This window comes from Anolis sagrei, chromosome 5 (genome assembly GCF_037176765.1).
Source record: "Anolis sagrei isolate rAnoSag1 chromosome 5, rAnoSag1.mat, whole genome shotgun sequence".
In the NCBI taxonomy this organism is placed as follows: domain Eukaryota; kingdom Metazoa; phylum Chordata; class Lepidosauria; order Squamata; family Dactyloidae; genus Anolis; species Anolis sagrei.
This window is the reverse complement of record NC_090025.1, coordinates 165902613-165917209: the sequence shown is the minus strand read 5'-3', so window position 1 is coordinate 165917209 and position 14597 is coordinate 165902613. Positions and strand designations below refer to the sequence as shown.

At 40.7% G+C, this 14597-nt stretch overlaps 1 protein-coding gene and 1 long non-coding RNA gene across 2 annotated transcripts in view; one reads left to right on the top strand and one right to left on the bottom strand.

Moving 5' to 3' along the window:
• The window catches only part of LOC137097200 (uncharacterized), a 21150-nt gene extending 16173 nt beyond the window's left edge, over positions 1-4977 (top strand). Inside the window, exon 3 of the long non-coding RNA XR_010910048.1 lies at positions 1498-4977. This is a non-coding gene — a long non-coding RNA (uncharacterized lncRNA). The remainder of the gene's footprint in view (positions 1-1497) is intronic.
• The window catches only part of RAC2 (Rac family small GTPase 2), a 17860-nt gene extending 3263 nt beyond the window's left edge, over positions 1-14597 (bottom strand). Inside the window, exons 1-5 of the mRNA XM_060776999.2 lie at positions 14351-14597; positions 9085-9156; positions 7298-7415; positions 6444-6506; positions 3703-3862 (exon numbers count right to left, since the gene is read on the bottom strand). Coding sequence (XP_060632982.1) covers positions 3703-3862; positions 6444-6506; positions 7298-7415; positions 9085-9156; positions 14351-14385 — 448 coding nt within the window. The 5' untranslated portion in view covers positions 14386-14597. The remainder of the gene's footprint in view (positions 1-3702; positions 3863-6443; positions 6507-7297; positions 7416-9084; positions 9157-14350) is intronic.

Here is a 14597-nt window from a genome sequence, read left to right as displayed (position 1 = left end):
AATTGCAAAGTTTTACAAGTTTTGTAGATACTTTCTTTACCTAGCATAAGGAATAAATACTTGGCTGAAGTGTAAGGATAAATAGGATGCTTAGGAAAACTCTGAGTGCTCTTCAAAGCAAAGCAGGTGTTCTCTCAAGCTAAGACAACTCAAAGTGCATACTTGGAACAGCTTCATTCAAGCTTCAGGTAGGCAAAAATTCTGTGTTAAAAATAAAAGAGTTTCCCTCCTCTGTGAAAAACATCTAGGGTAGAAGCGAGAATAGAGGTGGTATGGGGATTGAAAAATTGACATGTTTACCTTCTAACCCAGAGATAGACAACTGTCAGAGATGGGAAGCCCCTTGAATGATCTTGTTGCATGCTATGCTCAGCAGCCTCAGATATGTTAGGGTTTTCTTCACCCAAAACACCCATGCACAGACCATTCTACTACTTTCTACCCACCACAGGATGCTTTAGGACCCAAAGAAGCATAATTCATCGAATAAGTAAACTCAACTTCAAGCCTTTTCCATTGTTAAATAATAACCTCTCCGGAGCCTTAAAAAGCTTGGCCTTGTAGTAAAATTGCACCTCTATGAAAGTTTTTATTTTACAGTTAAAATATCAGGGGAGAGGGAGAGAGAGCTGAGAGCTGGTAGGCAGATTCCCTAACACCACCATGTTTTAATATTTTAAAACAATGATTACCAAAACTATGGTCTTTCAGGTGTTTTGGACTTGGTCCACGGTCAGGAATTCTGGAAGTTGAAGTCCAAACCATGTGAAGGACCAAATTTTGGGAACCATTGTTTTAAAAGCTTGAAACTGTTTTCCATACCCATGATACATGCAATTTTCATACAAATTTCAGAGCTCAGAATGCTGCTTTTGAAAAGAAACTGATAGTTATTAACACACATAAATGCCATGTGCTGTGGGGGTAGATGTTGAAAAAACAGATGTTCACTTGGTTCATTTTTGGTTTCTATCTCACTGTTTCCCAAATAATTGTTTTAAGTCTATGAGCCAGCCTCAGGCACGCAGAGAAACTCTCCCTCCTCAGCTATACTCTTAGGCTAATCCAGTCAGTCCAAAGATACACTCTGTGACACTCTTTGAAGTAGCCACACTGACAGAGAAATCCCACCCCCCTGCCTTTCCCCCTTTTCGTTCTGGCTTTGGTATCCTCTTATTTGTATTTTGGTGAGGCACTTGAACCCTGGCAGAAGATTATCTTAAAATTACAAACTCCATAGAAAGCTATGAAAGTTAAACCAGTATCAAACTGCTATAATTATGTAACATGTAAAGGATTCTTTCATCTGGGCAATATGAAGGGGTAGATGCCAGGCCCACCTTTTAAAAGCTTCAGCTTGTTGTTGTTTTTTTTAAATCCAGTTTTTCAGTATTTAGTTCAATTGATGTTTTCAATATGTTTCTTCCTTTTTCTTCCCTCCCCCATTGTTACTGGTTCAGCTTTAGCTGTTGCTCATGTGATTTTTTCCTACTCTAGTTGGAACTCACAGCTCAAATGAACCTCATATGACCAATCTGAAAACATCTTCTGGACAAGAAAAGGTACTTGTGCATCCAAGCAAAACATCACTGCCTCTCTATCTGAAAAGCTAATTGGAAGTGCAATGGAAATGGAATGAAAACAGCATATCCATCTAGGAAAGATTGGTATTTGTACATACTTAAAGTGGAGGAAAGACCTGAAGAAAGAACTAAAGCAACACTAGCAGAACTCTTGCTTAGCCCCAGATTGCAGGGCAAGGCAGGAAAAGGAAGTTGTGGTTAAACAGCACTTCAGCTGATAGCTCTCGTAAGCCAGTTCTACACATCACAAGTGAAGGAGAGAAGATAGGATAAAAGGAACATATTAATAGAAGCAACACCAGTGCTCACGACTAAAACAGAAAGGCCCAATGGAAAGCAGTGAGAAAACTGACTAACTGTGAGATCATCATAGGATGGTGTTGGGGAAAAAATAGGCAAGGAGAGAAGTGATAGAGATGACCAAAGTTATGCACGATGTGGAGAAATTGGATAAGTAATGCTTTTGTTTGCTGCTCAGAATATTCAAACGCGGGAGTAATATCAGTCACTAAATCTAAATGGCGGGAGATTCCAAGCAGTTACAAGGTGTCCTATTTACTCAGCAAAAATGAAACTATGTAATCTGCTACTGCAAAATGTAGCTATGGCATGTGTGAGTCTGGGCACATTTATGGAAGACAAGGCCACCAAAGGCTACTTGCCAATACAATGATAACTAATCTCCAATACTAAAAACAGTAATAAGCTGAGACTATGAATGAGAGGGTGAGATCACATTTCCATCCTGCTTGTGGGCGTCCTATTGGACAAAACTTTAGCCTCGATCAGAGTTTCTCAAACAGTGTCCTCCAGATGTTTTAGACTTCGCTCCCTCTATTCCTAAAAGCTGGAAAGCTGGCTGGGATTTTTGGGAGCTGAAGTCTAAAACACCTAGAGGAGCACAGTTTGAGAAACACAGGTCTAGATAGACCTTTAGTTTTTCCAGTATGTCTTTGATAGTTTTCCAGGATTGCTTGATGCCACCTCCTCTGGCATGCTGTTTCCTGCATTCATTCCTTGGTTAGCAAGAACAAAAAAACATGTTCTAAGATGGTATGTCTATGCAGGCTTTCCTAAGTGATCACTATAAGATAGAGTGGGATTCATAGATTAGTCTATTTTAAGTCTAGATGGAGTCAAAGTAAATATTAAGCAGAAGACATTGTCATTGTGATTAATATATGTCCCCTCTCGTAATGGGATTTTTGCAGTGTTTTTACAATCAGACCTATAGATTTAGTGTTTATTTTCAATGACCAACAATTGAACAACAAAGCATACCATGTGCAAGATAGTTAGCGTCTCACATTTGCACAGTTGATTTGTATGGATTTGATTATTCACAGATTTGCTTAATATGACCTCTCTAAGAATTTCTAGGTTCTCCAATGCCACACTTTGGTCAACATCTGCTAGAAGTTGATCACAGGTGGGACCTAGAGATTCCTAAAGAGAACACGTCTCTGGGAATCTCCAGATTCTTCAGCACAGCGGTACAGCCAACTTCTGGTGGGGTTCCTGCACCCCTAACCACAGTGAATGTGGAGGGCTGATTACACAGTTAAGGACAGTCACATATTATGACAAACAGGACATGTCTTTCACTGTTTGAGATAGAGTTTTTTTCAAATTTATAATAAAAATATATAGAAGTCTTGTTTGATCATGTGTTGTATGTGCTTGTCTAGAATCTTTGTCAGTATGAGTTTAATTTCTTTATCTACTTAAGACATAGAAAAAAAAAGAAACGTATATAAACTGGTATTCAGGGTAGAATAACACACATGAAACTCATAGGTTCTAGAAGCTATGTTTGCAAATGAAAATGTGTATTTTTTAAATGTGTCTTTCCCCAAAATGCAAACAGCTATATGCTTTGATTCCAAAAAGTGTAGTAGTTACTAAGAATTTCAAAAGGCTTTATATTGGAGTATAAATGTATCTTGTGCTGATACTTTCCATCTAAAGGAACTGCTGATCTACCCTTGATCACATAATGCAAATTTTAGAGACTATAGTACACAAAAGCAATTTTTGAATTCTTTACTGAGATTACTTTCTAGAGTCTAAATTGACACAGATTGAATCTGGACACTCTCCCTCCCACACTGTCACATACCAATCTCTTTGGCCAGCGCGAGGCCTTGTGGATAGGTAATAGGTGCCAACTTCTTCTCCTTGAGCTTCTCAATGGTATCCTTGTCATCCCGGAGATCAAGCTTTGTGCCTACAAGAATCATGGGAGTGCTGGGACAGTGATGTCGTACCTCAGGAAACCACTACAGGAAAATTTGATATTGTTAATGAGCATAAATCTGTATTGTATTGATGTTAACATCAAGAAAATGTTTTCTTTTGTGGGTGGGGGTGGAAATATAGTCACCTTATATCAAGGGTGAGTTATTATCATGGGCTAGATAGGCTGCACTGCCCCCCAGGAGACTTTAGAGAGTTGCAAATACCCACAAACACACTGCATTATTGCAAAAACCAAACCAAAATGCCTCTAAATGCCCCTGAATGATCTCTAAAGAGTCCACTGATAATTTCATTAGACTGTTTTACTCTTGTAAAGTTCCTGTCTTTTTTAAACTGCCTCTTCTGGTCTTAAAGAGGTCCAGGAGAAACAGAGCACCCAGCCCTCAGTGAACATTTTGGAGTGAGAAAACTAAATTAGATAGAGAATGTTGGATCTACAAAAATGATCTTGGGGGTTCATGGAGCCTTTGGATCACCCTTACCTTATATTAACATACATGGATCTCGCATTGAATGTTTGTGATCTTTTGTTGTAATCTGCCATGAGTCCCCTTGGGGAGAGAGGGCAGAATATAAAGAAATTATTATTATTATTATTTATTTGTAATTTATTAGTCCATATTCATGTCCTATGTACTTTACACACTTTCATTTTCTCCTTTTTTTAAATTTTTTTCCCTTTATTGGTAATCATAATTGTTTTTTAAAATCAATTTTAAAAAACAGACAGAAAAATAAAATAAAAACTGTATTGTCGAAGGCTTTCATGGCCAGAATTACTGGGTTGTTGTAGGTTTTTTGGGGCTATATGGCCATGTTCTAGAGGCATTCTCTCCTGATGTTTTGCCTGCATCTATGGTAGGCATCCTCAGAGGTTGTGAGGTGAAATAAAAACTGGTCTTAGATCTGGCAAACCTTGCCAAAGAGGAGCATTTTTAACCTAGATCATCAAACTGAGTTCTGTCTAATTCAAAAATGTGTTTAGTGTTCAGTGTCTGAAAGCCTCTAGCTAGGATGATTGGTATTCCTGCTGGGATGGGAATTGGGGACATTGTTGTTGAAAAAAGATCCAACCTAATTCAAAATTCTGTTTCTAGCAGTGCCCAGAATCTAAAATTAAAAAGTATACACTCAAGGTCTCTGTGTTGTAATTAAAGTCTCTGATAAAAGACTCAATATATGTACTATTTTCACACAAAAACACATACATACAATACTAGTGTTTATATTCCACTAAAACAAAAGTGGAGAATACCACATGTCCTGTCATCTCTCGTCAACATAGCCAATAGTGAGCAATAATGACATTTATAGTTCAACATTTGGAAAAATGGATTAATGTTCATAAATAAGGAAATGTTTAAATGTTTCCAGGCAATGGATTTGAATATGCAGAAATGGTGGGAAGAACTGTTAGCGGCAAAAGGGTCCTGCAAGGAAAGATGGAAAGACACATGTCCCCTCTGCTCACAGTTCCACTGGGTTGCTCTAACAATGTTCTTTTCTGCCACCTCTCCTCAGATTCTCTCCTGGAGTCCATTCCTTCCTCAGAGAACAATATATTGTGAGTAGGTGGCCATGGAGACAGCCTCTACCTCTAGGGTACATGCTGTTAAACTTTTCCCTGTTGTTAACAGTCCTGCTGGATAGCAAACAGAAGCACAACATAGGCACTTCTTTTTTATGCCTGTTAGACTAAACCTCTTTTGGTGTGTGTTTGTGGAAGGGGGGGGGGAGGGGGATAAATTTGAATTGGGATTATTATAGGTGAAAAGGTTAAGCACCTTTCATCAGTGCTGATGCTCTTGTCAAAATCAAAGTTCCCTATACCTTTATAAAAGCAACACAAGAACAGCATACTACAATGAAAATAAATTTAGCAGGTCCAGTCATGGCTTTCTTGTGATACAGTGATTTGAATCAAAGTTAGCTCATACTTTGTATTGACCAAGGGTGGTTAGAACTGACGGGAACTGGAGTGTCATCAAGTAAACCAAGTTTGTAGTAGTAGTTATAGTGTTGTGAATGGTAGTTCTTAAGAGGCAAACCTATCCTTACTATCTGATTATCCTAATATAAAGAGTTTTATTCATGATAGCATGCCAAATATAATCATGTATATAAATTATCAAAGGGATCCTACATTCCCTTTCAGATTAACTGGAAGAAAGGTGCTCCTGGAGACTAAGTCTACTGCATTTGATGAAGGCTACATCTAAACAGATCTACTAGGCCCATTCTACAAAATCTTATGCTACTTTGAGTTAATCTCAAAAGTGCTGCAAGATCATTTTACATGCTGTAGAGACCAACACAGCTATTTCTTTGAATAAATCCTTAAACTTCCCATAATTGACCTACCTATCTTCCCTCCCTCTCTTGTCAACTCTGATCTGTGACTATTGAAATAGGTGCTGGATTTGAGACTTAGACCAGGAAAGGGTTTATGTGTGTGTGTGTAATTTATAGCTAGGCTCAATGCATTCAGAGCCACCAGAGGTCTTCCATGGTGTAGCTGGTATCTCGCTGGACCATGATCAACTTCATTCTTACATGCCTTGTAGAGTACCTTCTCCTTTGCCTAAACACAGAAGATCTCACCTTTGCACGGACATTTTCATAGGATGCAGGGCTGACTAGAGAGAAGCAGATGAGGAAGACATCCTGTAGGTTTAAAAAGTATATTTAAACAGTCAGATATTTTGTGAAACACAATTGATCAAGTTATGTGATGCTTACCCTAGGGCTCAAAAAATGTTACATGCCATCTCTCTATACTTACAGCAACCCTGTAAAGTGGATACAAAGTACTATGTGGGGCAAAACTGCCCCCCTCTCCATACTTGTCTAGGGCTTCACATGCAGCAGTGGTTTATTTATTTATTTATTTATTTATTTATTTATTTGTGATATTTATATGCCGCCCTTCTCACCCTGAAGGGGACTCAGAGCAGCTTACAAGATATCTATATATACAATATATTATATTATTAGCATAGTACAATATCAGTATTAAATATTGCTACATTGTACTATACCATTATATTGTAATATTATTAGTAATATCACATATAATATAAATATATAATTTATATTACATGTTTACTGGATGATCTCTTATCACAATCCTGGCTTGGATAGCGCTTTAAAACAGCTCATCTTTGGAAACTACAAATCATTAAAATGTGCTTGATTAAAATCATTCCCAAGACTTTGACATTACAATATTGATTTTGGGAGACAGAGCCAATCCTGCCATTAGGCTGAAATGCTCCACTTCAGACAGTCAATTTCAATAGGCTTTTAAAGGGCTGCAAATAATCATTTTATATATTGTTGTTCTTCTACCTCCCTTAGGGTGTTGTTAAATTTTTTTTACCTCGAACACAAAAATACAAGTTGTTTAAGGCATATATGAGACATAACCCAGCAAAAATGATCATAAGGAGACCCACCGTCTGAGGATAGGAGAGAGGCCTCAAGCGGTCATAATCTTCCTGTCCAGCTGTATCCCAGAGTCCCAGGTTTACAGGTTTGCTATCAACCATCACATTGGCAGAGTAATTATCAAACCTGTAACAGATGTTTGTGTTAAATCCTTAAAAGGGTCAGAGTGATAGCTATGTTGGTCTACTTCAGCATAATAAGGAAAAAATGAGATAATCTAGCAGCACCTTTGAGACTAACTGATTTACTTTATCCTGAGCTTAAAGGTTTTCAGTCCACAATTCACATCTTTAATACATTGATGAAGTACAATATCAATTCAGACCAGGTCATCGAACTGAGACAGCCATTGTCACCTTAGTGGATGGTCTCTGTATAGAGCTTGACAGGGGGAGTGTGTCCCTGTTGGTTCTCCTGGACCTCTCAGTGGTCTTCAATACCATAGACCATAGTATCCTTCTGGATCACATCATGAGAATGGATCTTGGAGGTACAGTTCTACAGTGGTTCTAGTCCTTCCTGGAGGATCATACCCAGAAGGTGTTGTTGGGGGACACCTGCTTGGCTCTGCAGGCATTGTCCTGTGGTGTCCCACAGGGTTCAGTATTGGCCCCCATGTTGTTTAACATCTACCTGAAGCCGCTGGGTGAGATCATCTAGAGTTTTGGAGTTTGATGCCATCTGTACACAGATAACGTCCAGCTCTAATACTCCTTTCCACCAAATGCTAAGGAGGCTGTCCAGGTCGTAAACCAGTGCCTGGTGGCGGTCTGGATGAGGGTGAACAAATTGAAGTTGAATCCAGACAAGACAGAGGTGCTCCTGGTCAGTAACAAGGCTGAACAGGGTATAGGATTGCAGCCTGTGCTGGATGGAGGTACACACCCCTTGAAGGAGCAGGTTCGCAGCTTGGGAGTCCTCCTGGACTCATCACCGGGCCTCAAGTTGCAGCGGTAGCTACTCCAGGGGGGCTTTCGTACAATTAAAACTTGTGCACCAGTTGTGCCTGTACCTTGGGAAGTCAGACTTGGCCATGGTGGTCTACACTCTTGTCACATCCAGGATAGACTACTGCAACACACTCTATGTGGGGTTGCCTTTGAAGACTGTTCAGAAGCTTCAAATAGTCCAACAAGAAGCAGTCAGGTTAATAACTGGGGCAGCATACAGGGAGCACACAACTCACATGATGTGTCAGCTCCACTGGCTGCCTGTTTGTAACAGGCACAGTTCAAAGTGCTGGCTTTGACCTATAAAGTCCTAAACGGCCCCGGCTCAGTTTACCTGTCCAAACACATCTCCCTTTATGAACTACCATGAAGACTAAGATCTTCTGGGGAGGCTTTGCTCTCAGTCCCACCACAGGTGCGTTTGGCGGGGACGAGAGACAGGGCCCTCTTAGTGATTGCCCTACCCCTTGGCTATGGAACTTCCTTCTTGGTGAGATTAGATCAGCCCCCTCCCTTCTGTCCTTCAGAAAGATGGGAAAGACCTGGCTGTGGGACCAAGCCTTTGGAGCAGTGCAATGCAATAATAGGGAACCTACTCCGCTGAGTTTGGAAAAATATAGTTTTCAAGTTCTAAAAATTTCCTTTCTATTTTTCCAACTTTTGCAGTGCCATTCTCAGCTAGGTATCTAAAAATACCTAATTATACTTCTCCAAATTGCACACCAAACTGCCTGTCCAAGAGACAATAAAGATATACATGATCAGGAAGGGGGATCTGTCTTCCAGATTAGCATATTGTTCTAAAGCCCAGATTCTTCAAGGTTTTTCCACCCCGATATACTTACACAGTTGGGATATATTCTCCAGGGAAGGCATTTGTGGTATAGCTGATCAGGAGGCAGGTTTTACCCACAGCTCTGAAATAAAAGGAAAATCCACACGGGGGATGTTATTGCAGTTCTTGCTAAGGAGATGTTGCCCATTGGACACAGAAAAAACAAAACAGAGTCACGGAGAGAATGAAATGGGTAATTTCCCCCGCATTTCTCTTATTCCCATGCAACCAAATGTAGAAAACCAAACATGGAAGAATGTCATGTTCATTTATTGATTCACCCCATCATTCATATTATGGATTTAGCTGTTCACAGTATGACTGAACGCCTTTCTATTACAAATAATCACTCACTTTTGAACCAGATAACATTGACAACCGTGAAGAGCTTATAAATTATTTCAATTATTTGGAAAGGTTAAGTAAAAGGCAATTTAAAAGCTAAGAGACCAGGCAGATTTGAAACATTCATAAAGCATTATCAACTCAAAAGGTGCTGGCAAATAAAAACATTGGCAGTTTGCTACAAAATTAGAGCAGTTAAGAGAACCTTTGGGCTGTGATTTGCTTCAAAGTTGGGTGCTAGTACTAAAAATATTGCACTTCATGTATTTATTAGGGATGCATGCAACATTGACTCCAATGAAGGAGGGTTTTTTCCAAAAAATGTTCTCAGATCAAACCGCCTAAAACTAAGTATGGACTCAATCAGTTGTGTGTTTCAGGATTAAAGAGACATTCAGCTGAAAAAATGAGCTTGGCAACATGCACATACTTTTAAAATGTTAAAAGCAAAACAAGCATGACACTGTAGAAGGGGGAATACAGTGACATAGGGTGCATCACCACTGCAGACTGAATACAATTTGACACTACTCGGTGCTATGGAATCATGGGAACTGTAGTTTTTCAAGGTTTTTAGTCTTCTCTGCCAAAGAATGTCTGTGACATCATCATCTTTATTTATACCCCACCACCATCTCCCTAAAGGGGACTACAACTACAACTCCCATGATTCCATGGCATTGAGGCATATCAGCTAAAGGCTACCAAACTACATTAACTCTACAGTGTAGATGTACCCATGGGAGCTGAAGCCACCAGCACCACTGAAGTGAGCATAATAATCTTCATACTGTGAAAAAAATTGCCTGTGCATTGGCAACTCTAGATTAGAAAATATATTATGTTTTGAAGCAGCCAGCAGGGCCTATGATCAGGAATGATGGAATCTGTAGAGCAGCAATTAACTGGGGGCTATCAAATTGGAGAAGGTTCTTCTGAGAAATCCATGTTATGCATTGCAAAGCTAATTGAAGGGCAAAGCTCATGTATAGATAAAAGGCAAAGCTCATATACAGCTCATGTATAGATAAAAATGTTTTGGATTGGGCTGTAATGTAAATATTTATTAATGAGCATTTGCTAGTAAATGACTGAAAGGCTTTTTATATAAAACCTATGTTCCTCTTATCCTGCATTCCAACCTAGAGTTATAAAAAGTTAGGTTTTTGTATTGCTTTGCTTTGTTTTCAATGTAGCTCTCAGAATCCCCAATCAGCTTGGCCGGGGGACTTGCAGAGTTGTATCCCTCAAAAATAATATTTTCTCTGCTATCCAGATATTGGTGGCTTTGTATGACCTGCACAATTGCAGCATACAGAGTCAGACATTAGTCTGTCCAATCCAAAATTATTTATTTTAACTGGCAGTTCCTTTTAGAGTCCAAGGCTGAAATCTTTCTCTTCATCTGGTTTTTATGATACTGTAATTGGCTGAAACTCCAACCTTCAGTTCCACCTGCTTAAGAGGATAGTTCTTGTTCTCCCTTTCTCTCTTTTAAGGCATCTGTGTTCATATAGACTTCCTCTTTTAAGGGGACTTTTAAGAGGAAGCAACTGTTTAGGTGTGGAAGGTGCAAATGTTGCTTACTTTAGTTCTTGTCTAATTAGGTGACATCATTACAAAAACTCCAAAGATAGAAATAGGCTTCAACTTCTCAATGCTTGAATGCTCTCTTTGAATTTCTCCCTTTCTTCCCTGCCTCACTCTTTCTTCTAAGCATAAGACATCATGCTCTAAGCCAGTGGTTCTCAACCTGTGGGTCCCCAGATGTTTTGGCCTTCAACTCCCAGGAATCCTAACAGCTGGTATACTGGCTGGGACTTCTGGAAGTTATAGGCCGAAACACCTGGGGACCCACAGGTTGAGAACCACTGCTCTAAGCAGTTTCAAAGACAGAATCCACCCAAAGGGCAGGAGGTTGAGACTGTGCTCCTTTCATATTTCTGAAGAAGCAGGTCTTCTACTGATTTATGTGTATTACAGACCAAGGGCCTTCCACACCATGCCGTTATAGCACTATGATACCACTTTAAGTATGACAATGGCATCTTATAGAATTTTGGGGTTTGTAGTTTAGTGAAGCACTAGAGTTTACTGGCTAAATTGCAAATCCCCAGATTCTATGAGATTGAACCATGTCAGTTTGTGGAATTGTATTGCTTTAACTGTGCAAAGGAGCCCCAGAGTTGCAAGCAAGTGATATCCACAGGCAAGCTGCAAGCTCTTACTGAGCTGACTTCAGCTTATGGAAAAGGACATGGTTTTGAGTCACAGCCAAATAATACTGTCAGGAAGGAGATGAATAGTCTTGCAAATGTCCTCCACCCACGACAAGCTATCCCAGTAAAAGGATGTTATGTTCCATAGGGCAATGACTCCCCAGATCCACCACTCAGCACAGCCAACAGCTGCTTTGGTCAACGGCTGTGGCGTTGAGGTTGAGGTAGGGCTAAGCCTTTGGCCTGTTGTAAACTGGTCATGTTCTCAAAGTGTTGGCCTCCACTTGAAATACCCCTTTCCACTACTTTTTGCCCAGAGGGAGTTTGCGAGATTTTGTGATTTATAGGTAAAGAAAAGAGAACATTCTCACATGCTGCTTATTTCTTTCAACAAAACATAGCAGCATTGTACTAAGGCTCCCAATAATAATAATAATAATAATCATCATCATCATCATCATCATCATCATCATCATCATCATCATCTTTATTTATACCCCGCCACCATCTCCCTAAAGGGTACTTGGGACGGCTTACATGAGGCCATGCCCATCAATACAGAAACACAATATAACACAAAAACATAACTGAAAATCAGAAAATAAAATAACATAAAGTACAAAAATACAAAATGTAAATATACAGCACAACAATATAAAATCAAAATATTAAACCACTAAAAATGAACACAATGGACAGGGCCAGTTCAAAGATTAAAAAATTAAAACACTGGGAGATAGGGCAGTGTAAAATATCAGGAAGGGGATCCGGGGGATAAGGTAAGAGTTCATTGCACAAACCAGAGAATAAAGTGTGTCTGAGGACATTTTATGCAGAGTTTGGTCAGGGACAGGGGCGGCTCAACCCATTACACAAAGTAAGCATTTGCAGTATAGTTGATTTTGCCCAGGGGCGCTCTTTAGGCGCTCTTGGGGGAAAATAGACCTTGACATATGTGAGTTGTAGTTACTGGGATGTATAGTTCACCTACAATCAAAGAGCATTCTGAACACCAATGATGGAATTGAACCAAATATGGCACACAGAACTCCCACGACGAACAGAAAATATATATCACTGATTGGTTGAGGGGGAGGGCAAAATACTGTTTGCTTACCATTGAAAATTGCCTAGGGCCGCCTCTGGTCAGGGATTATCATACATTCAGTCATTGAAGGCACATTGGAACAGCCAAGTTTTCAGGCTCCTCCTAAAGATTTCCAGGGTGGGGGCTGGCCTAATATCTCTGGAGAGTGTATTCCAGAGCCAATGGGCCACCACAGAGAAGGCCCTGTCTCTCGTTCCCACAAGTCATGCTTGTGATGAAGATGGGAGCGAGAGAAGGGCCTCTACGGAAAATCGAAGAGGTCGCATGGGTTCGTAGACAGAAATATGGTTGTGCAGGTAGGCGGGCCCCAAACTGTTTAGGGCTTTGTAGATCAAAACCTGCACCTTGAATTGGGCCCGAAAAATAAATGGCAGCCAGTGGAGCTCCTTAAACAGGGGGGTTGACCGCTCCCTGTAGCTCACACCAGTTAGTAGTCTGGCTGCCGCTCGTTGGACCAGTTGGAATTTCTGGGCTGTCTTCAAGGGCAGCCCCACGTAGAGCGCATTGCAATAGTCCAATCTAGAGGTAACTAAGGCATGGACCACCGTGGCCAAATCTGACTTCATGAGATACGGTCATAGCTGGCGCACGAGCTTCAATTGTGTGAAGGCCCTCCCAGCCACCGTCGACACCTGAACTTCAAGCATTAGCGCAGAATCTAGGAGGACACCCAAGCTGTGGACCTGTGACTTCAGGGGGAGTGCAACCCCATCAAGAACAGGTTGCCACCCTATAAGAAGTTATGGGTGAGTGGAGGGGATCACTCTGGGAAAGGGGGAGCCCAAGGTCTCACTATACATAAAAAGCAGTCTGATGACAAATCCCAGACCTACTGCTTCCATGCTACAAGCCGGTTTTGTTTCTGGACTGGAAACTGTTGGTCAGGAGCAGGGTATTTCTCTTAGGGCTACACCTATCTCTTGAGTGTCAGCTCCTGGCCTCTAGCCTATGCACACTGACATCAGGAATTAGATCTCCACAGGTCACAGCAGCCTTGTGCATTTATGGCTTATGGCAAATGCTTCCAGAAAGACAAATGCTTTCATTTTCCCATGCAAAATGAATAGTCACATATGCTCTTTACCATCATCAAGCAGAGAAAGACCAGCCCCGACGCAAGGTCACAAACACCTTGTTTTTGTTTCATTTGAGAGCTTGCTGCACTGTGCTAGCTTTTAATCCAACAGATTCAACATTTTTGTTTCGTATTTTTGGAGGTCACTTGCATTTAACAAAGCAGTATATGAAACATTCATCAGAACCAAACTACATAAAGTGGTCATGGACCACTCAGCAAGGGATAACTGTATTCTGGCCTTGATTCTGTCATCGATGATGCCACACAGAAATAACACATATTCCAGAGTAACATTTAACTGAAACTATCTTTTTGTGGCACTTTTTGTTAAATGTTATTTTTCTGCCCTTGATGTCTTGGATCAATCTTCCCCCTCATGCTTGCATGGCCACTCTAAAAGAGATATGGACATAGAGCAAGAAAGAGCATGCAACCCAGCCAATAGGGTATTAGAGGAAACAAGAAGTTCATCCAAAGCTCAGCCCTTCCCCCACTCTCCCCTGTGCCTCAAAGGCATCATACATACCCATCTCCGACCACCACACACTTGATGGCTTGCATATCTGTGGCCTGGCGATGCTGTGGAGTTCAGCAGGTCTCTCGAATAAAGGTAACAGCTCACCAACGTTGCCGGCAGGAAGTGTTCTACAGTTATATCAAAACCAAAGCTGAATTGAACAGCAGGTTGTGGGTTAGGGAGGAAAGGGAAGAGAGAATGTTTCTCAACCCGCCCACTAGTCCCCAAGGCAGCCCTGACTGTGTGCTGGGGGAAG